We start from the raw sequence: 27511 nt of genomic DNA on the forward strand, positions 1-27511 counted from the left end.
AACACCAAGAAATATAAATAATAAGAAATTATTCAGGCAGGAGTTAAGGACAATATAACAATGAGCTAATGAGATCAGCTGTTTGATGCTGGAACTAGTTCTTTTTTATGCTTGGAAAGCACCTCGCACAGTGTGGGAGCTACTGAAAACAAATATATATTCTGTGTAAATGATCTTGTAGCCCATGTTTGAGAGGGTGGGTAGGTCAACAAAATTCTTAAGGCTGGGAGGATAACAGAGGATATGACAGATGTACTAATTTCTCCTTCGTCTCTTCCTTTCTAATTCAAATCTTTAGTACCTGTTGTATAGCTCGGGGTATGATTCCTCTATGCTTGTAATTTTCAGTTGCTCCTGTCATGGTGTATGTTTTACCAGCTCCTGTTTGCCCATAGCACATTACAGTGCCTAGAAAAGTTTCAAAGCACAAGAATAAATTACGTAGAACTCATTCATTTCTCCAGCATACCATCAAAGAGACCTCATCCTCAGATGGGGAGCCCCACTATTTCTTAAAATAACACAAGTATCAATTAAAAAAATTACCATTATAGCCATCCAGAGCTTGGGACACCAAGTCTCTAGCTACTGCATCATAAACTGCATCCTGTGAGGCATTGTGAAGAACACCATCCAATTTAAAGGACCAATCCGTTTGCTTGTTATTGACAACTCCTTTCTTAACATCTCTCCTGATGTAAATATCTATGCTCTAAAAAGACAGAGATGAAGAATGTTGATGTGCTACAACAAGAGAGATCAGACCAAGTTCATCCCTGGTGTAACTGCAGCAGAGTTACTGCTCACTTCTGCTACCATAACTTAAATCAGAGTCCAGATCCACTATGCTCCTGATGTCTCTTGTTCCTTTACCTTGTTGTCTGGCCCATACTTGATCATGTCTTGAGGAAAATTAGCTGTTGGCTTGACTCGCACAAATGCATGGACTTTCCTTTCTTTTGCACTCATTGTAACTAAAAGAAAGGGGGGGAAGGAAAATTAGGTTTACAAGAAAATACTGTGTTCCCTAAAATACCACTTAAAGGGTATCATTAGGAAAAGGCAGTCTGAAGTGTCATCAATTTTTAAAATAAACCATTTATAACTGTTAAGCTGCAGTTTCTAACTATGACTTATTAAGAGGAATTATAGTCTAAGCAGGAAGATTTTTTAAGTGCTGTTATAGTCAGAACAGTGAACGTGTAAAAACAGAACATGCAAAAACCTTCTTACTCATTACAATTTCTTCTTGTGCATCTGAGTCCCAGCTATTTACTGACATAAACAAGCTTCTCTTCCTGCTAGTCCTGCAGAACAATACAGATACAGGAAAATGAGATGGATTCTATTCTGCCTCATGCATCATCAATGCAATTCTCAGCTAACAGCGAGATTCTGCTCTCTGATACAAATCTGTCATTGACACAGTTACTCCAGCTTTACAGCGGTGTAACAGAGTGCAGAATTTGGCCCTAGGTTCTTTCAGCAAACTTTTGATCATTTGTGAATTGAGAGGCAGAGACAGACCAGCTTGATTTTCAGATCCCAGGGTGAATATGTGGTGCTGATAGCTGAAAAAATAATCTTTTCACCTGTAAACAGAGCAAATCTGGAAGTCACTGGGAGAGTATAAATGCAAAGACCCAGCCACATAATTCTTACAGTAACAGGAGGATGTGTTAAACACGTAGTGCTACAGCAGTAACACTTTAGCCACAAACTTTTAATTAAAATATTTTACATCAGACATAGGATTTTGTGATCCATGGACAAAAGCTACGACATTATTTATTTATTATTATTATTTCACTATGACACCCAGATTCTCTGATAAAGACCATGGCCACTTTGTGCAAAGCACTATACAGACAAAGAGATAAATGTGGTCCTGCCCTAAAGAGACTGCAATCTGACAGCTTCCTTAACTTGTGCATCAATTAGCATGGCTAAAAGATAGGAAACAAAGGATAGGAATAAATTATCGGTTTTCAAAATGCAGAGAGGTAAATAAGGTGTCCCCCAGGGGTCTCTACTGAGACCAGTAATGTTCAACATATTCATAAACGATCTTGAAAATGGTGAGGTCGCAAAAATTGCAGATGATACAAAACTACTCAAGATAGTTAAGCCCAAAGCAGACTGCGAAGAGTTACAAAGGGATCTCACAAAACTGAGTGACTGGGCAACAAAATGGCAGATGAAATTCAAGGTTGATAAATGCAAAGTAATGCACACTGGAAAACAGAATCCCAACTATACTTATAAAATGATGGGGTCTAAATTAGTTGTTACCACTCAAAAAAGAGATCTTGGAGTAATTGTGCAACAGCAGTCAAAAAAGCTAACAAAATGCTGGGAATCATTAGGAAAGGAATAGATAATAAGACAGAAAATATTGTATTGCCTCTTTATAAATCCATGGTACGCCCACATCTTGAATACTGCATGCAGATCTGTTCCCCCATCTCAAAAAAAGATATATTGGAATTGGAAAAAGTACAGAAAAGGACAACTAAAATGATTAGGGGTAAGGAAAAGCTTCCATATGAGGAGCAATTAATAAGACTGGGACTTTTCAGTTTGGAAAAGAAATGAGTAAGGGGGGATATGATAGAGATCTATAAAATCATGACGGGTGTGGAGAAAGTAAATAAGGAAGTGTTATTTACTCCTTCTCATAACACAAAAACTAGGGGTCACCAAATTAAATTAATAGGCAGCAGGTTTAAAATGAACAAAAGGAAGTATTTCTTCGCACAATGCACGGTCAACCTGTGGAACTCCTTGCCAGATGATATTGTGAAGGCCAAGACTATAATGGGGTTCAAAAAGAACTAGATAAGTTCATGGAGAATATTCCTTCAGTGGCTATTAGCCAGGACAGGCAGGGAGTGCTGTTTGCCAGAGGCTGGGAATGGCCGATGGGATGGATCACTTGATGATTACCTGTTCTATTCATTCCCTCTGAAGCACCTGACATTGGCCACTGTTAGAAGACAGGATACTGGGTTAGATGGACCATTGGTCTAACCCAGTATGGCCGTTCTTATGTTCTTTAGATCCCAAACTCCCAACATAATCCAGATCAAAACATCTCAAGATTTCCTTCTTCATCAATACTGCAGCACAGAAAGAACTGGGTTATTAAAAACTTTACATGGCATTGACCTATGTTGATATGTCAGGCACTGTGTCTAATTTATATTGTTAGTCTAAGGCTACGGCTACACTGATGGCAGCAAAGTCGCCGTCAGATTGATTTCTCTGGATCGACTGAGCAATCAGTGAAGACCCGCTCAGTTGATCCAGAAATCGACAAACTAAGACCACCTTCAAAAGTGGCGTAGCACTGCATCGACGGGAACATGGTTCCCGTTGGCGCAGTGCAGTGAAGATGGCGCACAGAAGAGGAGCAGAGACATCGACGGGAGTTACGCAAGTTTTTTGCGTCGCTTGCGTAACAACCGTCGACTGCTGCCGAATCCCAGAGGTAAGTGTAGACAGGGTCTAATTTAGGACACAATTCTGTGAGTCTTAGATGCACAAAATTCACACAGGATTCAATGATAGTTTCACCAACTAAGGATTAGGCCCTTAGATTGGAAAATTCTCACCATCTCATCAGATTTATGATACTCACCAACTAATACAGATAATGGTTCATGTGGACACCTAGAGATGAAACAGATACACATGAATATTTAGGACTGCAGTTTTTATGTTATTATTTTAAAATGGATATAGTGCTAGAGAAAGACTGATGGCCCTGGAGAATGAAGTCCTTTCTTTATCCAAAGAACAGTTACAGTTCAGGCAGTGGTACTATAATCTTTCACAGTACCACAGCAATGGGCTTCTGCCTTGACAAGATGATTGTGAGGATAGGTGCACCGTTTCCTTAAAGCTGTAGCAAGAAGCCAGGCAGGAAGAAGGAGCTGGGGAAAGTTCTAAGCAGAAGTTCTAAGTTGAAGCAGATAAAGGGAGAGAACAGCCTTGGGGCTAAGGCAATTTTCCTTTTTCTAATAAAATTCCATGTTCAGTGTTAGAAGAAAGTGACTTTTGTGATTCTTTCCCATTGACAGAAGGTGCACAGCTATGGGTAAGAATGGGAGTTCAGCCTCCATGTCCCATGTAGTTCTTGGCCTTTCTGCTGTGGTTGTAACAAGGATGCCAATTAGTGTCAATTGAGGTGGTTGTTTTGTGAGGTGGCCACCTATCCATTGGACTGAGGTCATTCCACATAGGCCACCAAATAGCCTTCTAATTTTATCAGCCATCACTCACTCAGACAGGCGTTTAACCAGTGGCCTGGAAGTGAAAGGCTCCATAGCCCATTATCAATCTCTCAAGCCATCCAGTTAACCACATTTTTTAAATGCCTGGGATGTGGCTACAGAGACAATGCTGACACAGGACTGTGGGGACAGAGATGGCATGAGGATGCTTGGGACATGGGTACAGAGACGGAGCTGACAGAGCAGTGGCAATGTGAGATCAGGGACAGCTGGGACATTGGGGATGGAGATAGAGATGATATAGGGATGAGGATGGTGGTGACATGGAGATACAGGAGCAATGGCAATTTGAAATAGGAGATAGCTGGGATATGGAAGAGAACTGCATGATCTAGCAAGTGAGGTTGGAGAAAGTGGTGATGTGGGCTTGGCTGGGATGTGTGGATGGTGGTGGTCATACAGGGACAGTGAGATACACAGACAGCTGGGATGAGGGAACAAAAACAGTGGCAATACAGGGACTGGTGGGAAGTGGGGATGGTGGTGGTGACACGGGGATGGGAAAGGCTGGGAGGTGTGGATGGGGATGCGTGGGACACAGGAATGGGGACGGTAATGGGGACAGGGACAGCGGGAGGTGGAGACAGAGACAGTGCAGTTGAGAAGTGGGGGCAGTAACTGTGATGGCTGGGAGATGGGGATAGTGACAGGGGGATGGAGGTGGCTGGGAGGTGGGGACGGGGATGGGGACAGTGACGGGGAGGACTAGGAGGTGGGACTGGGAAGGCGATTGTTGCTAAAGGGACAGGGGGATTAAGATGCTGGAAGGTGAGGGTGGGGATGGAGATGGGGACAGGGATGGTGACAGGGGAATGGGGCTAGGGATGGGGATGGTGACGGGGCAGGAAATACAGACAGTGATGGCTGGGGAACGGGAGGGTGCTGGGGTGGGCATGGAGACGGGGGTGGAGGAAGGGCTGGTGATGGGGGAACGGAAAGGGCTAGGGTGCGGAGGTCTGGGGACAGGGATGGTGACGATGACAGGAGGATGCGGAGGCTGGGAGAGACGGGGCTGGGATCGGGCGGATGGGGGAGGGGCTGGGGACTGGTGGTGGGGAGAGCGGAGGGGGGGCCGTGCCGCACCAGGCAGGGGGTCCGGGTCCCCGGTACTGACCGAGGCAGGCCGGCCGCTCTCTCCCGCCGCCTGCTCCCGCCGCTGCCGGGCCCCCAGCGCCGCCGCCGCCGCCGGCAGCAGAGCGAAGCTGGGGCAGGTAACGGTGTACACACACGTTACCATGACTACCGCCACTTCCGGCCGCGTCCGGAAGTGCTCCGAGAGAATGCGGAAGTGCGGGGAGTCCGCTTCCGGCAGCGGGCCCCGAGGGCTCTGGTTGGTTACGGCGGCCGGGAGGGGCCAGCGCCGAGGCGAAGCGCGGGGGCGGTGTTTCCTCGTCCTCGCCTCGCTCCGAGTCCCGACTCCCGTCCCTGCGGCGAGCGCGGCGGCCGGGGGCTCGGGGAAGATGCTGGAGGCGGTGGCGGCGGCCGAGCCGGAGCTGGACCCGGAGGACCTGGTGCACTTCTCGGTGGGGGACCTGCCCAGCCGCGGCTACGGGGTGATGGGCGAGATCCGCAGGCAGGGCAAGCTCTGCGACGTGACCCTCAAGGTACCGGCCGGCGGGGGAGGGGGCGTGCCCCGGGGGGAGGGGGGCGAGGGATGGAGGGGGGAGCGGGTGGGGAGCCGGGGGGGAGGGGCGTGGGGATGAGGAGCCGTGGGGGAGGGGAGAATACAAGGTGAGGGGGGCGCAGGATAGGGTAGGGTGGGGAGCCGGGGGAGGGGACGTGCCCTGGAGGGAGGTGGGCGCGGGATGAGGAGCTGTGGGGCAGGGGGTGGGGAGCTGTGGGAGGGGACGTTATCTGGGGGGACAAGGGGGTGGGGATGGGGAGCTGTGGGGGAGGGGGCGCCCCCGGGGGAGGGTTTGTCTCTCCCTCACTCCTTCCCCCCCCCCCCCCCGCCTTGTCTAGCCCCCGCCTGGCTCCTACCCACAATCAGTGCCTTCTTTGGGTGCCTTCTTACCGCCCGCCCTTATGTGGTTTGAACCCCCGGCTTTGGGCCCTGCCCCCTTGGTGCAGAGCCAGGGAACACATCTGTCCTGGCTGGTTTCTGCTCTGGGGCGAGTGAAGCTGGGGGACGCTTTGGGTTTGGGGCTACTCCCGCTACGCCCCCCCTTGAACCTCTCCCGGCTTGGTGGGTAGATCTGTTCTGGACATGCAGACTGAGGCTGGTGCCCACCCCCGGCACCAGTGGGCGGTTTGGGTGGAGATGTATAGGACCTATAGCCACCGGCCTATAACTGTTGCTAGCCCCAGTCCCATGTGCCTTCATCCCCACAGGAGGCAGAAGTAGCAGCTCTGTGTAAATAGTTGTTCAGGCTAGTGAATGTATCCCGTACAATGAAGAGCTGAAATCCACCCCAGCCCCAGTTTGCTAATATCCACTCATGCAATATGTCTCTGGGTGGAAAGGGGCATCCAGTGAGTCATCTAGTCCTCTTCTTCTCACCCTAAATATTTGCTCAATCACTTGCCCATACTAGTCATCCTTGCATGCCAGAAGTGGCCCCATAAATAGTTTTCTGTCTCCGTTGTGCTGCCTTAGGAAATATGTGCTAGTTTGAGATGTTCACACTGCTATCAGCCTTGCAATTCTCTCTAACACAAAACTGGCTAGCACTGTTGTGAAGCAGCAAACTGGGACTGAATTCAAATGCTCATGCTAAAAATTAATATTGCTCAGGGAGCTTATGTGTTTGCTGCTTGGAGATATTATGTATTGTGTTACAGTAGCTTCTAGGTCCTACAATCAGGGATCTGTACCCACACAAAATGTAGAGGTGGTTATAATAGAGAAATACTGATTTAAATCTATAAACCAGCATAATATGTTGGCATAGCATTGACCCTTTGATGCTACAGGTGTGTGAGCTTTAGAACAGCTCTAGAAGTAGAGATTAGGTAGTGCAGGATAGATTTGTAGGCTGCTAATTCAGATGTAGCCCAGGATGGTGGTAGCACAAAATTGTTACAACTCTTTTAGTGGCCTAAGCAAAATTAGTTTTGGTTTCAATCCAGTTTGTGGTGGATGTGTCAACATCACAGATCCAAAACTGCAGTTGGCACCCTTGTTGGCACTCTCCTTCTGATTCCCAGAGGGTGGTCTCTCAAAGTCAGGGTTGACACACATTGGTGGGGCAAAGAACTGGCTTGCTGCTGCCTGAACCGTGTCTTTTATGTGGAGAAATCGAAAATCAGTCTCTAGGACTGTCAATGCATTATCTTTCAAGAGCATTAAATTCACTGTCTTAAAGAGAATAAAACAAACCCCTAAAGCCTGGAACCACTAACTATGACAAAGAAATTGCCACACTGCATCAGGCAAGTGGCCCCACTAGTCCAGTATCTGAACGTGGCCCGTAACCCATTCTTCAGAGGAAAATGCTAGAATCCCTGTAACCGTTAATTGCAGAATAGGCATTAATGGACTGAAGAGTTTGTTGTAGATGTATATACAGTGTTGCTGTTGCCATGCTCAAGGCATGTGACTAATCCAGTATGTACAAAATTTATACTATTGAATTAAACTCTAAAGCGTTCCCCAGCCTGCACAGATTTAGTCTCTTCACCCATTTCCCTCTGCTTTAAAAAAAGCTTGCATAAAATAGACTTTGTATTCCTTACACTGAGTAGTGTGAGTTGTGTACGTCTAGATGAAGAATACACAGGAATATTTAGTCAAGCAGCATTCACCAATGCATAGTCTGTGTGGTGGCCATGAACAAAGCTGTGTCTTCTAAGATGTAATGTTTGAGATAGGCTTCCTAGCCATAACCAGAGAATCCCCTCCACAACTTAGATGATCATGCTGGGAAGTTTCTTAGAGAGTGTTGACCTATTGTGTGTCAGTGTGTCTGGATATCTGATGGGGAGCCTCTCACCCCTAAGATGTTAGGAGCATCTAAAGCAGTTGCCACCTGATGTTTCTTTAACCTATTTGAAATTAGTCCAGTTCCACATTCCTTTGTGTCTAGACACTATAGCATTGCACCTGCCTAAGACAGATCACAAAATCCACCATCACAGTGGGACCCTTGGTGGTCTTTGTGGCAGAGTGAGCGGTCCTCTCAAGCTCACTTTTGATGAATATTTCAGGGGGAGGAGATGAGGTTTGAAGTGCCAGGACCTGTGAAATAGTTTTTCTGTTGATAAAGGACTTAGACGTCTAAGGCTATTTCATTAGCACTATGTTCTCTTCAAGAGTGTGTCTCAATGATATTAATCATGGTCGTGAAATATCCTACTTTTCTGCCACTTCCACTGGCTGCCATCTCACTTTTCAGCACTGCCCTGCACATTCCTTCACTGTTGAGTTGACATGGTTCTTTCTGTGCGACCCAAATCTTTCTTCCTGATCACTCAACAATACAAGATGCCTTTTCCAGCTTTATTCATTATGCAGTACTGGGTATTATGGAAGCAAATTTTATTAACTTTGAGAGTGTTTTTCAAGTAGACGTAGCAACCATTTTAATACATAGCTGACTATGAAATGTACTTTTTCACTGATCTTCTACAGAAGACTTTTTTTAACATATCGATGAAGCTTTAAATACAGTGAAATATGTTAACCACACAAGGGGCCTGCAAACTAGCTTGTCTAGCAGAGTTGATGTTTGCTAAACATCAAACAAAATTATGGAAGAAAACATGGGGATGCTTTAATCAGTGGGCTCCCTGTTGGAGGTAAACGTTTCACTATTTTTACAGTTGTTGCTTATCATGATTTCCTGACTTTAGACATAATGGAGACAAGTCCTAAAAGGTACTATCTACACACTAAAAAACATTGTGTTGCAGACAGATTTTCAACACTGGCCCAGAAGTGGTTAAAGTACTATTCCATCTTACAAGAGAAGCAGGAATGAACAATGTTGTAGCACAGATCATTTGAATAATGGTCTCTTCTCTGATGTAGATCAGTGTTTTAACCATGTGGGCAGACAATGGTTGTAAATGATTCTCCCAGCATATGGTAGCGCTTGCTGGGTGGACAGGACCTAAATGGTTTGGTAGAGTCAGCTCTACCTAAATTCCTGCTTTCTAGTAAGTAGAGATAGAAGGGATAAAATCAGTGATTAAAAATGAGTTTTATTGCCATAACAGAAAGTGGAGCTAAGTTAAATGTGATGAATAGTAAACCTGGAACACTTACTCCAAGACTAACTCATTGTAATGCAAATAATAAATAGTATCTTAACTTCTGTGTTAAAAGCTGAATTCAATATTTAACTGTAGTCTGTGGGCCTGGTTATGAATCTAGGACAATACACTACTTTCAAAGTCAATAGGAAGTTTGCACATTGTAATTCAAGTCCCTGTGTGCTAATATTTGGGATCACTTCTGTTTTTTGCTCTTCTTTCTGGCTGCTCTGCTGACTGTGTAATTCTAGAGTCAATGCCTCAATGAGATGAATAGGTAGAGGCGATGTGAGGAGTTCACAGCTTTCAGATAGTCTCTTGTCTGCTTGCATACTCAGACCTGGTCTACACTACAGTTAGGTTGATGTAAGCTGCTTTGCATCGACCTAATTATGGAAGTGTCCACACTTAAATTTGGCTCCCGCCAACATAACAGCCACACTACTCCGACTTAATAATGCCACCTCCACAAGTGGTGTAGAGTCGAGGTTGATGTAGTTAGGTAGATGCAATGTCAGTGTAGACACTGCATTGCTTACGTCAACTGTTACTAGCTTTCCGAATCCATCCCACAATGCCTCATGCTGACAGTACAAGCACTCTTGGTGAGGACATGCACCTTCAACACGAGGAGCAAAGTGTAGACACGCCCAAGCCATGGAATTACTGCAGCAGCTGTACGCCAACATAAGTTGGGTCGACTTAATTCTATAGCGTAGACATGGCCTCAGGCAGACAACACTACATCAGTTTACATTTGGCTCATGTTTAAAAGAATAACTTCACAACCACAGCGTCTAGAAACTTAATTTTAAAACGAAAGAATCTGAATGTGTCATTAAGGCCACGTAAATGGCCCAGGTATTTGATACGTCTGTTTGTCTAATGGAAAAGTGCATGATTAACTAAGAGCAGTATTCAAATAACCATTGCGAAAAGAAACCTGTAAGATAACTTTAACATTGTACCAGGCTTGCAACATTCCTCTTCCAACGTGTTTTCCCATCTGAGAATCACTGCTGCTGCAATTCAGATTGCTCAATAGACCATGGTGCTGTTTCAGAAGCAGATGGCAGCTTGTTTTAGATGCGATTATACAAAGACGTGCTGATTTGATTGGATTTGTCAAATCTCTGATTATTCTAAACTGGATTCAAGGAAGTCAGTCACTGCTCCTCGTGATCTCTGTGAAAACAACGTTTCTGGGGCAGAAGTTGAGCTGTATGTCTTGCATAAATGCACCTTGCTAGGATCTGAGATCCCCATTGAGGGGTCATGCTCTTGCATTTCTGCACCAATATAAATGCTTTGTCTGGGTGCTAAGATCAGGGCTTGAAAAGCCATCCCTTATTCCAGTCTTTCTCAAACTGTTTCAGATTGTGGATCACTTCTTAAACTAGATATCATTTTGTGGACACCTCTCCTCCCAATCCCTAATCCACCTCTTCCCTGAGGCAACTAAGTTACTTGGTTCCATGAAGAAAAATATTAGCATGTCTTTAAGGAGACAAAGGAAAATCAACTGGAGCATGGCTGCTTGGATGTACTCCCTGTTCTGTCACTGCTGTTAATTTCCTTTTCCCATATATGGGGATTTATGTTTGTTAGAACCAAATCTTTCCTAGTTACCTGCATCTCCCACTGTTCTAATCTCTTCAGATGGCTTTGTGGTTTGATTCTGTCTCTTTTTGTGGCCTTGTCTGTTAGAAATCTAGCACTGGTGTAACTAGATCAATTTTAGTTACATTGGTGCAAGTTTCTAACGGTAAAGATATGGCCTGTATTTCCCTTCCAGTGTTAGTACTGTCAGCAAAGTTGATCAGTTGAATTTACACCAGAGAAACACTGGATGCAAAGAGAGGCTGTTTTCTCTGAGTTCAGGGTATCCAGAGGCTTTTTTGACCAAATCCTAGAATAGACTACAACTACCAGTAACGTTGCTGTTTGAAAACTGACATGTTTTGCCATTGGCTGTTGCAACGTGTTTGTTCTACCCTTACCACCATGTATCTGGGTGCATCTGGTGGTTTGAGAACTAGTGCTTTGCCTTAAACCTCGTATCTGCAAATTAAGTTCAAACTAGACCTCTTGTGAGATGTAGCTGCACTGCGCAGACCAGCCAGGAGCACCACAACAGGAGCAGCTTATTTCTTGCTTTCTCAGAGCATCTCACTCCAGCCAGAACTAGGGAGTGCAGAGGTGCAGGCAAATGAACAGTGTTTGGCTCATGTACACTACGTTAGAGGCTTTGGAAAGGTTTAGGAATGACACAACTCATGTAGTTAGCCCCTCCAGCCGTAAGCAAAAGATGGTATGGCCTAGTAACTTCAGCAGCACAGCAAAACCTCTGTGATATTGAGGTCTTCTCTGCTGATAACCCACTGAGTCAGATAAGATTTAATAACTCGTTAGTTACAGTTGTGGTGTGTTCTAAACGATTTGATTTTTCTGGTGTGCGATCCTCTGGTTCTGTACAGGAAGTGGGTATGAAAACAGTTTTATTGGGTCTTCATGTGATCGTTCCCTAGAGGCTGGAGATATTGCTGTTCTAAAGTCTTTCATTTCTCAAGCTGGCGAGGGTGCTGCAGCATTGGCACGTTCCCTTCCTTCAGGCAAAGCAGTGTGGTTCTTGTCAGGGCAGTTTGTTTTGGAAGACCAGTGGAAGGAGAAAATGTGCTCTAATGGTAAAAGCAGGGGACTGGGAGCCAGTAGTATTGGACTCTAGTCCCAGCTCTGCTACTGATTTGCCTTGTGGATGAATTTAGGGATTAGAAATGCTGTACTTGTAGAGATTTTGGTTAGCTCACTGTCTGAGTTTTTCTCATCTGTAATATAGGAGGGGTAATTCTTGCTCCTCCCTCATAAATGCGTTTGAAGGTTTACTAACATCTCCAAGGCGTTTTTGAGATCCTCAAAGGAAGGGTGCTATGGAGGTGCTAAGAATTGCGGTTAACGGGAGAAATTAGCTATCTGGATGTTGTTAGAATGCATTCTTGCTTGGCCCTGCTTGGGGAGACCCAACTGACTCTTAAGTCAAACTGAAAACAGTTGAGAAGGGTTTTCATTCTTCCTAATAAGTCTTCTCTAACACACATACCTTGTTAGGATAAATGTCATCTGGACTGTTCTGCTTTCTGCAGTTGGCTTTTTTGCTTTGGTCCAAGGTTTAAATGAACCTGTGGGCTGCATTAGCAGCATGCTGGTAGCCCAGGGGCTGCACCCAATATATATAAAATGGAGCTAATCTGAGCAGCATTCATTGTTATTACAGAAATTGTCCTGCAAAAGCTACAGGTTCCAATAACTCCATCTTGATCCACGCTGAGGCAGATCAAGAGTGAGGAATAGTATGCTGGGACATGTGCTCTCTATAAACTACATCTCTTTCAGAAATGTTGCCCCTCTCCTGCTGCTTTAACTCTAGTATTAATTTCTGTTGTTGCTGTTTGTCATCTGGCCTGAAATAGTTGGAAGGCCTCATTCAGATTACTACTAATTGTGTATGACTGATTAGAATATTTGAAAATGTACAGGTCTGGCAGGATAACCTACCCTTCAGTGATCTACCTTCACTTGATGTGTAATCTTGCTAGAATAAAGCCTTTATCGGAAACTTCTCCAGATTATATTGACTACAGATAGACTTGTTGGCTCTGCTCCAGTGGTTCAGACAATCCTAATCATGGTTATCCCAAAGTCAGCTATGTCAGGGTTAGAAGGCTTTCAGAGCAACAAATGCACAGATCTAATTGTCTACAGTTGTAGAGCACACTGGAAAACAGGCTCATGAAGGTGTCAGAATTTCCCTTCATCCTTCTATGGTAGATGAATGGAATTCCATGTGTTTAATTTAAGATGAAACCTTTAAAAAAAAAAAAAAAAAAAAAGGCACCTGTGTGCTTTGTGCAAATGTTAAAGATTATTGCAACTTTTCTTAACAATGCAGATTTGTTCTAGTGTCATTGACAGAGCTTTCCCCTGTAGCCCCCAATTATCAGCTCTAGACACCTTCACAATTTAAATAACAATCAATGCAAGGATTAACCAACCTGCAGTATAACAAACACCTCCCAATAAATTTAAAACAAATCCCTAGAAAAATGAAGTTGACGTTAAGGCTTTACTATTACATTACATTGGCTTTTGCAAAATTCAGATGGTTACAGGCAAGTCTTGACTTTTTAAAGCCCTTAGAAAAAGGGCTTGGATCAAAAAATTAACACGTCTTGCAGTGCCTGACTCTGCAGACCAACATTCATGTAAATAAGGGTTTGTAGAATTGGGCCGTGGGTATGAAAGGACCAAATAAAGGGTTGACCCGAGACTGGTGTCACTATGGGACAGAATCAGTGTTGTCCGAAACTGGAGCAGGGCACTGGTGGCCCGGAACAAATTCTGAAACCTTAGGAAAAGGCACCAGAGTGCTCAGGGAACAGTCACCGTGTTTCAATTGAAACCTACTGTGGACAGGGGTGGTGAGCAAAAAGGGTGTGGCCCAGTAGAAGAACAAGAATGGCATAGAAGTTCATGGACAGCAGGAGCGTCTTTGCAGCCTGACTCGAGTGTGTTAAGGGCAGTATTTGTATGCTAGGAGATGTGGTGGCACACAATGTCCTGGTTCTCACTACCCTATTGCAGCTGAGCATGAAAAATTCTTAAGGATTTGTAGGAATTCTGCTGGCCTCACGCTTGGAAGCTAAGATCCAAGAGGAAGAATTTTGTCTGAATTCTATCTTCAGAGAAGCAGAATTATAGCAATTTCCCTTTTCCAGTTACAACTGTTCGCGATTGTAATGAGAACTTCTTTGTCTCAGCTAGGCACTCGACTCCAAAACACAGAAATGAATACTTTGTCTATTTTGCATTGAATTTAAATATGCAGCCTCACCAGAAGCAATGTACTTCTGTCCTCCTTGGGTATCTTTTTATCATTGTTTACCTGTGGCAAACAGACCTAACAGCTGAGTCCCACATTTATGGGGAACTAATGTTTTTAGGCTGTGTCTCTGCATGTTCCTGAAAGAAATTACACAGATAGTCTGCGTGCATCTTTGGAAGCAGAGACCACTTCACACAATAGCTCAACTAGCAGCAAAGTTTTTTGTCAATATAAACTTGCCTCCTTTAAACCCTCAGGGGCAGACAGGAAATGGAGCTCATGGTTTAGATCTTCCTTGGGTCTTGCAGTAGAGGTAGCGAGTAGGGAATAGTTCTCTGCATAGTTTGAATTACTCAGCAGCATTCCTTTTCACTGGCCATCCAGGAAAATGGCAAGTATGCCAGGCTGGAGGCAATCGACAGCAGTCAATTTCTTGGAAAGCTAAAGGAATGTAAGAAATTGGAGTCCAAAAAGTCCAACTGGCTCCTCTGAGTTTATAAGTACAATACCATTGTGTGTGCCATTTAAATTTCTTGTTAATGCCATTTTCCCTCTGTGTTAAAGCTATCTGTTTTCCTTACTAGTTCCAGTGGGGTATCTTTCCTGTTGTTGCTCTAGATCAGAGGCGCACAATGCTTATTGGAGGCTCTCTTGTCTTTGCAGGGGGTTTGGATTTGATCAGAGATCTTTTTCACATCTAACTACACTTATCCTACATTTAACATGGGGGGTTATTTTTATACTTAGAGATTGGCTGAATGGCGACATGTGACAATACCCTAAACTATGATGCTTTGTTATCTTCTTCCTATCTGAACCTTTGCTGTTTCCAAGCCTCTAATTTACACTAGAATTGGCTGCTTGGTCTTTTTGCCCTTTGACTTTTGCATCAGAATGGAATAGCCCCAGATGTCATAGCAAAAAGAGGTTCCAGTGTCATATTAGGTAGGTGTTGTCCTGTTAACAAAGGCTCTTAAAGATGCTTCACAAAAAAGATGAAATTTTTGCACCAATGGGTTTGATTGCTTCTCAACTATGCAGCCTGCTGATGTCATAAAAACAATAGATGTCTTTTTGTTACACCTACCGTGTTCGTCTATGAAGAAGGCTCCATTATGTGCTGGAGCTAATTAATATTTTAAACATGTGGGTGTGTAGTGGAGAATGATTTTTCATTAGTTTCCTACACATCACAATAAAGGAGCATTGCATAATTTGGAATCATCGGATTTGGTGATTCTGCATGTAGTGGGTTCCACTGAGTCATTTAAACAGTCTTTCTCCATGAAACTTCAAGGCACCTGCTAATATGGATTGTAAAATATTTCTAAAATAGTTTGTCCTTGTGTAAACTGTCACTTGCCCTTTTATTACTAACATTTTTGCTCAGGAAATGGAAGGGTTGGTGGAACTAATTGGTGCATGCAAGTGTCGTACAAGGCACTCTCCAATAGCTCTTCAAATCCTGACCAGTGTATCCTGTTTTTTCTGTTCCTGGGGCTCCCGTAAACAGTACTTCAGGTCTTGGTATTTCATTTGTGGCTGAAGACAGACTTAAATTCTAGTCTGTAAAGGTGAACGTACTAATAGGTGTAAACTCACAAGTGTGCCTGTAATTTTATGACCTCACAGATGTTACCATGGCGCAGATTAGGTCATTGCAAATGGAAGCTCCTGACTTAAAGTATGGATGAAATCTTAAAAGATCCTTGTGTCACACTGTCTGGAGTGGCTCACGACTGTGAGTGCCTACCTCAGGGCAGACTCCCGAACTGGGGTTTTATAAATAGATTTCACCGAGCCAGTAACAAAAGTGAAGCCCTGGATCACTAAAACTGTCTTACCATGTAGTCACAGACAGTCCCCTTAGACTCCCCAGTCTATCTTGCCACCCAGACAAACTGGATGTTTGATATATGATCGCATACACCAAACGTAGGTTGTTTCTGGTCTCAAGAGACCAGTCACTTACCCCAGATCAGTTGGTACCCTTGATCGTGCATCAAAGACAACACCTGTAGCCAGTCCTGTAATACATTTTCTAAAGGTTTATTAACTAGGAAAAATAAATAAGTTATTTACCGGTTAAAGCAAACGATCATATACACACAAATGAGTTCTCATCTAAATCTTGAGTGTGACAAGAGCTGTAGTGATCTGTCAATTCAAAATGTCTTTCCGTGTGGACCCAGGAGGCAGTCCTGGGAATCTCCGTCTAGCCTTGTCAGAGTTCAAACATTCAAAAAGACGGAAAATGTTTCTGTAACTTTTTTTTTCCCCCTCCATTCAGCTTCCTACCTACAGGACAAGCTTCCCTGCCCATAGCATTTTCCAGATGCGATAGGGCCATTAACCAACCCTTTGTGTTGTGATGTTCCTGGATGGCCTGTCTGATTTTGAAAGTGCTTCTGGATATGGGGATGGGGAGAGAAAATGATTCCTGTGCCTAGGTTCACAACTTCAGAAGAAACATTTTCAAAGTTATAAAGCAAAACTGACATTTTCTTATAGCATGAAATACCGACATCACAAGTGAGATGAATGCATGCAGCAGCTTCCAACCATTTTATAGTCTAAACACTGAATTCATTCTTGGAGGACTAATACCTATTTTGATAAAACAAACATACAGGTGAGCTGGCCATGTTTCCAGTTATGAGTTTGTCAGTTCTTCGCTAATGCCTGCAGCCTGGGCAAGAGCTGGCATCTGGCCTGCCTGCATCACACCTTGTTTTAGGCAAAAATCCCTGAGTTACATGGAACAAAGGACATTGGATACTGAAAATGACACATCAGGGTAGATGTTTTGAAGTAGAAGACTTCAGTTTGCCTTGTGGGCAGTTGCTCTGTAAAAATCCTGTTTCGGGAGGCTGCTATGGAAAATGCCAAATCTTTAGATTTAGCCACTTCTTACTTTCTTTGGAAACAGCTGTTTTAACTTCAGCTGAGCTGCCCATCGAATGCTTTTTTTCCTTGGATACATCCAGTCCACGGAGTGATCTGTCCAATGAACATCTATAATTTATTGGTTTGTTTAAATTTAGAACAAAAAGAAAACGTCTTTCCTCTTAGCCTGCTTTTAAACTGAGCTCAGTAAGATGCCTTGATAAAGGCTGTTCATAATGTTCAGTTAAAAAAAATCACCCTCTTGTGTTAAAGATGCCCTACAAAGTCAAAACAGAAATGGAATGACCCCGATAACATGTCTTGAACTCTCCCACTGACTGCAGGGACGTGCTTTTACTGAATCCTAAATTGAGGGGCAGAGAGTGTTATGGGTTTTTTTTTATCTTCAACGAAATCTGCTGGCACTTCTGGTTTCACTAGAGATGCTTGTGTCGGATAGGCTTTGATCTGTCCACAATTTGTATTTGATAGAGTAGAATTAGCATTAAAAATGAATTGTAAACATTTTATACACCCTGTCTTTAACATTGAAGCCAGCCAGATCATCGCATTTTTATTCTTTCAGGCAGATAACTATCATACAAATGCATGTTTATTAAGGCAAAACAAAGAGAAGAGCAGGCAGCCCTTGGAGGTGGGAGTCCTTGTTTGGATAAGATGTGACGGTCGACTGAGAGACGTCTATTGTGTGTATCGACCTTCAAAATAACTCTTTATCTTGCACATGAAAAATAAGAATCAAACTTTATCCATAGCAAGAAATTACTTAATTCTTCAAGATTGTAGCATCAAATGTCCATTGTGTAAGAGAGCGTGATTGAGCCTCCACAGATAAGACCTATGTAATTACCTTTGTGGGGGATGTATGGCATCATAATGAGCAAGTTAATTAATGCCTTATCAAAAGGATCACATATTAGGGGTTGGCCTACGTTTGGGAATAGCCCTGCTCAGCTATTGGTGATCAGCTATTTGCTGATCTAAGTGTAGACAAGGGCAAGCCAAGGTATTGAGGGTTACTGCTAAGCAGGGAGCTAACTGAGGGTTACTCTCGCTGGGAATGGAGGTTTACCTCAGTTAGCTCAGACAGTGCAAACCCTGGCTTGCCCATGTCTGTGATTGGAGTGGGGAGGAAGAGGGACAGCTCTGGAGCACTAATGGCTGAGCTGGAGCTATTCCCAAGCGTAGACTAGATCTAAAACATAGAGAACACAAGACCCTTGGGAAAAGGGGGTGGATACCTACCTGAGAGCCCAGGGGCCAGAAACCAGAGACAGGTCAGAGGCACAAAAGGATGCATGCTTTAGAAATGCAACATATTTCTTCATTATGACATGAAATGTATCTGCCTAACGTACGTTTTGCTGAGTATAAGACTGGATAACACATGCAGACCATGGCTTTTATTTTAGTCTGATTCTCTCTCTTTAATAAACCTCATTTTAATGAGAGACACAAGGGGTGAAGTCATGTCTCTTTCACCAACAGAAGTTTGGTCCAATAAAAGATTACCTCACTCATCTTGTCTCTCATATCTGGGGACCAACACTGCTACAACAACTCTGCAGACAGTTTGTTTTAATGAGACCACATGGTTCTGAGGTAGGATCATTGTGGTATATTTGTGAGGGAATTTTATTTATATGAAAGCCCTGTCTCCTGCACAGGCAAGCTTTTCCCTTACTGCAGAGGTGTGTTGGGACAGGGGAGTGGAGTTGTTGACCAGTCTTCATCCTGAAGCTTTGGGTGATCTTTTAGAGTCGAAACACTCTAGGTCCAGGCCATTGAGTGCCTCATTCAGTTGAGTTAACCCTGAAGAAGTGCCATTTTGATAAAGGCAGTGCTTTGTGGGAGCATAGGAAAAGCCAACTGACCTTAGGGAGAAGGCAGGACTAGAAATTAGAGAAAGGAGGGCCCAGTAGGTAGGGCACCAGACTTAGAAGACCTGGGTTCTCAGCCCTGCTCTGCCACAGACTTCCTGTGTGATCTTGTGCAAGATACACCCTTTGTGCTGGAGTTCCCTGCCTGTAAAGTGGAGATAATGGCAATTCTATACCTCACTGAAGATTGTGAGGTGCTCAGATACTGTGGTAATGGGGGTGCTACGGAAGTACCATAGAGAGACAAGGTTCCATCATTTTGAGATGTCATGAACACTAGAACTGCTTTGATCTCTTGCTGTCTGACGGCCCCGTATGATGGGTGCTGTTAGAATGTGTTTCAGATCAAATTATTCCTTCCTACACCGGTCTGGAGTATTTGGCTGGCAACAGCTGTTTAAACATGACAGTTGCCAGCATCCTTTGCAGTGTGTGTAGGAAGGGCACAGAACAATGCAGAGCCTCCTAAACAAGTCTGACATCTCTGATCTGGTCTGGAATCTAAACTAGCTGCACCACAACCTGGTTACCTCAGACAGCTGCACTGCTGCTGTTTCTGTCTAAATCCTTCGCCTGTAAAACTTCTGCTCAGGTCAGAGGTTCTGTTCTAAAGTCTCATGTGGTGTAACTGGCCACTGACACGGCAGTTACTGTTGAATTACAGTGCTTGTACAGTTTGTCGTGTTATAAGCAGGTTCCTTTTCTATTCTAGGAAAAGTTGTGTGGTGGAAACCTGGTCATGGGGCAGTCTTCTGCTATCAGTGTGTCACTAACGTTCTGGCAGGGCAGTGCTCTGCAGGCAGGCATGTGAAATTTGTACAGGGAATCTAGCGAAACTCAACTGAATCTAGGGCTGTCTAACTGTGGTATCACCTTACATACTGCGCAATCTGACCAGGGACGCTGTTACAAAGTGGTGGCCCGTACAGGGATTTGAATTGCCTTGTACAGTAGGTCTGGGGCTTCGAAGGGACTTTCCTTTCCAGGGGAGTATGTGACTCATGCTGGCAACATGTGGATTGCCTGTAGTGACTGGAGCAAGTATAGATGTCTGAGTCAGCTACTGTCTCTGAGCTAAGGAACCAGGTCCTGTAGCTCATTCAGTAGAGGCTCATGCTTTTGGATCCAGTGTTCACAGTGTCAGTTCTCATACGTTATCTGACCAGGAACATCATTACACATGGATGAAGAAACTGAGGCACGTACATCTTAGGTGGAGGCCTGACAGAGCTGGGAACAGCTGATCTCCTGACACCCACAACCATAAGCTTCTTCGTTGCAACTAGAAAGCAGCTTCCTTTAAGAACATTGTCTAGTTCAGTTAAATGGCAACATGCTAAAAATGCAGTAAAAGTGGCAGTGCAGAAAGGGTTAAGTGCAGCTGTATGGCATATAAAAAACCTCCTGGCAATGAAGACTTCATGCTGACTAATCTGCTGCAAACTGCAGAACAAATAAGTACAACTTTCTCTGCCTGACTGAGTTCAGGCTGCTCAGAATGGTGTTCAGAGGAAGGCTAGCTAGAAATACCCAAAAGTATTTGGTAGGGCTAAACTGAAATCTCTGTGCTGCAAATGCAGTACAGTCGGGAAGTTTATCAAGCGTATGCTGTCAGTACTTAAATATTCTGTGACTAGCGCTACGTAAACCCCGTCAACGATTAGAATGGATATATTTGGTAACATCAAATCAAATAGATTTGGATGTTTAGATCTGCAGGTTGGTGTATATCCATGAATCTTGGCTCATATGTGAAGACATTTTCTACCTATCAATGGTTCTGAAGTGAGATGGAGGAAAAATTACCCATCTATAATCCACTTCTGTGCATTTGCACGGCCCACTTCATCACTTTTGCTTTGACTTACCACTGAAGGGATAAAACGTGAGAACAAATCTTTAGTCATTGCTGCGCCTTTAAAGTGGAATTTCTGTGTCTTTGAGATTATTCTAAGAATGCAAGTCCAAGAAAAGGAATGAAAAAAAACTTGCAGATTAAACCCAGAAACTTCAGAGTTGAGAGGTAAGGTGATAGCAGCATTAGTGTCCCCTAGAGGGGCTGATAACACTGGGGAGTCATGCCTAGTAGTTATTGCAGGCAATAACCAAATGGGGTCCAAGTATGTGGTTGGATGGAAATATGTATTACTGGGTGTGGGAAAAATCATGTATGTCGCACGGCATCCTGTGACATGCTCATTGTTGCTTATGCACAAAGCAGCTGAGTTAAGGGGATAGTGGTAGCAATAGCCACTTTACTGTGGCTGCTATTTACTGCTCAATATACTAAATGTAGAGTATTAAAGAACACTGGCTTGTGCTGTTACCCCACAGGGACTGCTGGCTTTGGAGGGTCAGAGCCATCATGTTGGGTGATTGGTTTTGTTTTGTTTTGTTTTGGTTTGGTTTTTTTTAGAGATCATTTCACCAAAACCCCACGTAACTGATACTTTTTCTTGCTTTCCACCATTTCTGACTCTTGAGCTACTTTTAATACACTTCAAAATGTTGTGCAAACACTTATCTTTAACGTTCGTGTGAGGTGGGTGATAATCAACTCAGTCATACAGGTGAGGGAAACTGAGGCACAGTGGTGCAGTGACTTGACCAAAGTCATCTGTGGAAGGGTTGAGAATAGAGGCGGGCTAATCCCACATCCCAGTGCTGCACTCAGACTGTTAGATAATGGTCTCTCGCCTGAAAGCTGGCTCAGTTGCTTTCTCGTTTTCCCTCTTACTGCTCTTCATTGTGCGCTGCGTAATTCCACAGACGGATGCTTGTGATGAAATTTATTCGCCCACATGGAAGTGATTGTGCAAAAGCAAAATCTCTTCCAGCATTTAGACACCGAGCTCGGTAACTGGCCCTAATGGGAAAGTAAAAGAACATTTTCATAGTAAGAGTCTGTTATCCTTCACTAGCTTCCTGAGGTGTAGAGGCCCTTTAACTCAAAATTTCCTTCCTCTTTGTGGGATTGGCTCACCAAGCACCCTTTATGTTGATGTATTTGTGTGTTAAAATATTAATAGGCAACCTATTAATAAAATAGGTAAAGAGATTTGTTTTTTCAAGAGCCATAAGCATAGACTACAAATAATTGCATGACTCTTCCCAATTTGTTTATTGGCTGTATTTATAAGGTGCCCATCGCTGGCATCTTAAGTGCTAAGTTTGATGGTTCTTCTTTAGAGCTAGTCATCCAGTTGTCTGTGAAGTTAGGTTGCGTTAACATAACCACACAACCATTTTGCTAATGCACAGGCTGGAGTGTAAAGTGTGATGAAGGGCTGTAGAGAGAGCAGAACTGTGAGCAGATCTAGTAGAGGTGAGGAAGTGAGTCCATGTGGGATTGAAGGTAAATGCACTGATGAGCATTGGGTATAATGACCATGGCGAAGGTAGAAGGCAGAGGCTGAAATCACAAAATGTAATTCCTAAAATAAAGATGTGGTTTTAAGTTGGCGAGCAGCTAGCAATGGGTGGCTGAGAGGAAGAGAGAACTGATGGCTGATTAGCCCAGCTTTGAATTCTGTGGAATGACTGGGATCCATGACCTGTCTCTTTTCCTGTGCTTGGGCTGCCCTGAGAGCAGATGGGTGATATGAAAAATTATGATGATAGATTATTCTGGGAAAAATGTTATCTGAAACAGGCAGCTTGGTATTTCCTGTACAGAAACAGGTGGGGGAAACAGATCTGGGACTAGGGAAGTTGCACACTATTGAACCAGTGAATTGATGTAGGTAAGTTGTGATTCTAGACGCCTTGGTTACTGATCATTTAACAATTCAGAGGTGACCCCACTATTATTCTGTCTCCTTTATGAGCCAACGTGACCCTCTGCTGTGTGGCATCAGCTGGACCCTGTCATAAAGGAGACTGAAAATGTGTTCCAAAAAGACGGAGGCAGGAGGAAGGTGGACTTTGGTGCCTGTAGTTAGAGACTGGTATCCACCTCTTGGCATCTAAACAGATGTGATGTGAGTTTTCAGAGATGCTGAGCACGTGCAGCTCGCAATAACTTTAGCTGGAACTGTAGGTGCTCAGCGCCTCTATAAATGAGGCCCTTTATTTAAGTGCCTAATTCTAGACATCAAGTCGGAAGAATTTTTGTCACAGCCTTTTCAACCCCTGATTGCTAGTAAAGGTGTCAACACACTGAAGTGGCTTATCTGGGCCAATAATTACGCTAACTGTCCTTGTTCCCCTTCTGTTTGTTCATAGGTAGGGGACCACAAATTCAGCGCCCACCGGATCGTACTGGCAGCCTCCATCCCTTACTTTCATGCCATGTTTACGAATGACATGATGGAATGCAAACAGGATGAGATCGTCATGCAAGGAATGGATCCAAGGTAATTCCCTGAGACAGCCAACGGACCACACCTGATACAGCTTGTTGATGGTGTTTTTGCCAATCTCTGCAGACAAATGCAAGTGTGTGGGTTTAGAAACATGCAAGATACGTCACATTTTAAAAAAACGTATGTTGCTATTAGCATCGTAATGGTTCTGAATCTAATAGAGCTGAACGCAACTGACTCTTTTCTGCTTTTCTCTGCCCCATTTAGTGCACTAGAAGCTCTGATCAACTTTGCCTACAACGGACACCTAGCGATTGATCAGCAGAATGTGCAGTCCTTGCTGATGGGAGCAAGTTTCCTTCAGCTGCAAAATATCAAAGATGCCTGCTGTACCTTTCTCAGAGAGAGGTAAGGGTGTCCTGTATTCCGGGCCTTTGATTGCTCACTCAGAACCGTCACGTGGTGCTAATGGACCAGGGCTCTTGGATTCTGTTCTCACTCTGGAACAGGGTGGTGGAGTTGTGCTATTAGAGGGACTGTGCTATGGACCAGGTGCTAAACTGTGGTCCTTTCTTCCTGTTGCTTTTGTGGCTGGTTCAGGAGAAAGTTAAATATCCCGTGGTCCTTTACGAGAAAGGTAGAGGAGGACTCCGTATCCTGGATGCCGTAATTCCATGTCTCAGTAAAACTGGTGGCCCAATTGTGGGCAGTGGGGCAGGCTAGGAGACCTTAGATGGCCGTGAGTTACTATCTGCGAACAAGGCGACATAGTCTGATGACTTAGCCTAAAAAATGGAAGTGCTAGACTGACACATTTTACTGCGCTCAATAAAGTTTCTCTGTGCAGAATCTCTTGCTAAGGGCTCTGCAGTTCTGTTGCACCCTCTTGATCCACTTCTTGAATGTAGATATAAAACGGCTTATCGCAACTGTATATCTACTCTTAAAATGTTCCTCTGGGATTCTATGTAGGTACTTATCCTCCCCATCATGATAATATAGCGGAGTACCTCAAGTCGTGAATTTATCTGATGTAATGGGAAGAGATTGTTCCCATTTTACAGACAGAGAAACCAGACACAGATTAAATGATTTACAAAAGATATCACAGGGAGCCTGTGGAAGAGCAAGGAATTCATCCCAGGTGTTCTGAGTCCAATCCAGTGCCTTAACTGCAAGACCATCCTACTAATAAATGTCAAGATCTGCAAATCAAGGAGTTTGGTTAGTGTCTGGAAATACGCCCCATGCTGACCACTAGTAGTGTCAGGTAAACTAAGTTTTTATGTTTTACTACGCCATGTTCTTCTGCAGTTCTTCCGTTCCTCCCATGATGGTGCACCAAATATATGTAATAAATGCAACATCTAGGCCAGGTTTTTTTCCATTCTGTTTGGACATATCCTAAAATGTGTGATTCAGAGAGGAAATGTATTTTGGCCATATTTCAGATGTTTCAGTTTACAGTTCCATGTGGGCCCAAGGGTTCTCTGCTACGTGTAAAAAGCAGATATTTAACTCAAATCGTTGTTAGAACCATAACATACTTGGTTTTTCCTGGCAAAAAATAATTTCTGCATGCTGGGCTCGGGACCAAACTGAGAAAACTGGATTGCACTGGTGAAGTGCTGTGGCCAAGTTTAGAGATTCAAATCCATTTTTAGGCACCTAATAAAATCGGCCTGATTTTTCTCCCCTCCCGCCCGCCCCTCCAAAGGTTCTGAGCTTTCACAACTCCACCTAAACTTAATGGGAGCTATTTATGCTGACCGCCTTTGAATGTCGGGCCACACTTACTGAGCTCCCAGGTATATGGATTTGAGTGGGCAGTTCAGATTTTCATGTATAACAAGTACATTTGAAAATCGGTGGGCTCTGATCGCGTGTTTCAGGAATAGCAAGAACATACATGTCTAGTTCTGATTTTTACAGAAGGTTTTGATGATTTGGGGGTTTTTCTAACTTGACTTTGGGAGATTTTTGGGGTGTTTGTGATCTCCCATGTGCTATGGACAGCTATTTGTTTGAAAGGATGTAAAGTCTAAGGCTCTGTAAACCCTTTCTTGGCAGGCAATGGTTGCTTTTTCCCTTGCAGGGTCTAACTCTTTGCTTTGTGAAGTACTCTTGGTTCACTCCATTCTTAAACGTGCCACAATGCTGCTTTAAATATTTGGATCTTTATGCCTTGTAAGATCTTGGCATTGCCAGACCTTCAGAGTCCTGTACCCACACCCTCCGCGGTCATTGTTCGGCTGCTCCGCTGATGTGCGTTCAGAGCTGGTAATCTGAAGTTTGAAAGCAAGTGTGAAGATTCCCTCTGCAGAGGAACGAATCCAAAATGGCAGCTGCATTGTGCTGGATCTCTCCTGGACCCCTTCCAAAGGCTGTATAAACGCCCACCTCGGGTTTATTTCCGTTATTCAGATGTCAGGACTGAGAGGAGGAGGAGAAGTATAGAAGGGAGGTGCCCAAAGTTTGACCTTTGGGCAAAAAGCAGTTTATGGAGTCTCTGAATGGAACATGCAGCCAGCTAGCTCTTAAATATGGAGGTGTTGTCCCTGGAAACTCTCAGGATGCATGGCTCCCTCTTGATCAGAGCAGCCTCTTTACTGCTGCTCTAGTGCATGGTCTTGGCTCAAACCACTGAGTTTGCCCCACTGTGGTAGAGGTGATTTTGTGGTCCCCAGTTAGGCAAAGTTGAGGTACTTCTGTCAGCATCTGACTCTGGGCCTTGTCTAGTTGGTTTAATAGTGAAGCAAGAGTGGTACAGAATGTTTCCACGAACGGATTTCATTTGGGTTAGAATAAGAGAAGCTAACAATAACTAACAATTCTGACAGACCGTAAGACTACCTCATAGCTCTATGACCCATAAATACTGTGGAACAACCAGAATGGTCATTTCCTGTTGAATAGAGGTGCATGAATCTGATGGCAGAATTGTCCCCTTAGATGAGAGTTTCCAAAACTTCCATGGTGTGGACTTGATTTTCAGTGTTTTTAAGAAACGTCTGTGCTGGAAGCTTGCACCACACAGTTGCTTAGAGCAATACGTTTTCAGTTCTTTTTTGCTGCTTGGTTATGTCATTGCAGTGGCACCTGTTCAGCTGGTCTGATCACTAGCTCATTTCTGCAGGGATTGTTCCTGCCTTCTGGCCTTTAACTGCTAAAAGACATCCTCAATAAAACTTTACTGGCCAGGGAAACCAAGGAAGAAGAGGTGACCAACATCTCAATTTAGTAATTAGCAAAGGTGTCTGATGAAAACAAACAGGGTTTGTAAGTTTCTGAAGAGCACAGGTACCCTTGCTGTATTCAACAGGTTTCATTCCTGGGAATCTGACGTCGTACTTGTGCCTGGAATAGATGGAGCATTGTGTAGATTTTTGCACTATTACTACTCCAGCAGGTCACAGCCCTGACTTTAGGGGCCCCCACCAGGAGAGAGTGCACGTCTGTCTCTAGATCCAGTCAGTCCTTGGCACTTTGGAGAATGTCAGCAAGGAGGCTGATTGTTCTTACGGTGTAGTTCCCCGTCCTCTTAATTTGGCATGAGTCATTCTTCATGACTGTGCATATGCTGGCCAGTTGCAAACTGGTGTCTGTTGGAAGGGTCAGTTCTCTAATGTGCCCCATTCGTCATTTTCACTAGGTTACATTTGTCTTGACATTCAACCTAGTAGTTTCCTTGCTTCGGTTTCACGTTCACTGCTGCTTTGGACCACATTAAACACTTGTAAATTGTAACCCCTCTATTAAAATAATGTAATCTTTTATCCCCAAAGGCTCCACCCTAAGAACTGCCTGGGAGTACGTCAGTTTGCAGAAACAATGATGTGTGCCGTGCTGTATGACTCTGCCAACAGCTTCACACACCAGCACTTCGTGGAGGTGTCCATGTCCGAAGAGTTCCTTGCTCTTCCCTTCGAAGATGTGCTGGAGCTGGTTTCAAGGGATGAGCTGAATGTCAAGTCTGAGGAGCAGGTATGTCCACCAGCTGGTATATGGTATAGCAGAGGCAGCTTTTGCCCCCCAGCGGATTTGAAACGGTTG

The 27511-nt window shown here is 44.0% G+C and overlaps 2 protein-coding genes across 4 annotated transcripts in view; one reads left to right on the forward strand and one right to left on the reverse strand.

Annotated features, from left to right (window-relative positions):
- The window catches only part of KIF9 (kinesin family member 9), a 36013-nt gene extending 30548 nt beyond the window's left edge, over positions 1–5465 (reverse strand). The window contains exons 1-6 of one of the 2 annotated variants that reach the window (XM_067530452.1): positions 5410–5465; positions 3641–3672; positions 1234–1307; positions 874–974; positions 547–712; positions 302–408 (exon numbers count right to left, since the gene is read on the reverse strand). In XM_067530452.1, the coding sequence (XP_067386553.1) occupies positions 302–408; positions 547–712; positions 874–974; positions 1234–1282 (423 nt within the window). In that variant the 5' untranslated portion in view covers positions 1283–1307; positions 3641–3672; positions 5410–5465. Of the gene's footprint in view, positions 1–301; positions 409–546; positions 713–873; positions 975–1233; positions 1308–3640; positions 3696–5409 lie in introns of those variants that run through there. The other variant, XM_067530454.1, reaches the window with a different exon arrangement.
- Positions 5466–5755: 290 nt separating this feature from the next.
- The window catches only part of KLHL18 (kelch like family member 18), a 34549-nt gene continuing 12793 nt past the window's right edge, over positions 5756–27511 (forward strand). The window contains exons 1-4 of one of the 2 annotated variants that reach the window (XM_067530430.1): positions 5756–5899; positions 23379–23509; positions 23726–23866; positions 27244–27442. In XM_067530430.1, the coding sequence (XP_067386531.1) occupies positions 5756–5899; positions 23379–23509; positions 23726–23866; positions 27244–27442 (615 nt within the window). The remainder of the gene's footprint in view (positions 5900–23378; positions 23510–23725; positions 23867–27243; positions 27443–27511) is intronic. The other variant, XM_067530431.1, reaches the window with a different exon arrangement.

The sequence above is a fragment of the Emydura macquarii genome, unplaced genomic scaffold, assembly GCF_026122565.2.
Source record: "Emydura macquarii macquarii isolate MOO-44397 ecotype Brisbane River unplaced genomic scaffold, CSIRO-AGI_Emac_v2 contig_3080, whole genome shotgun sequence".
NCBI lineage: Eukaryota > Metazoa > Chordata > Testudines > Chelidae > Emydura > Emydura macquarii.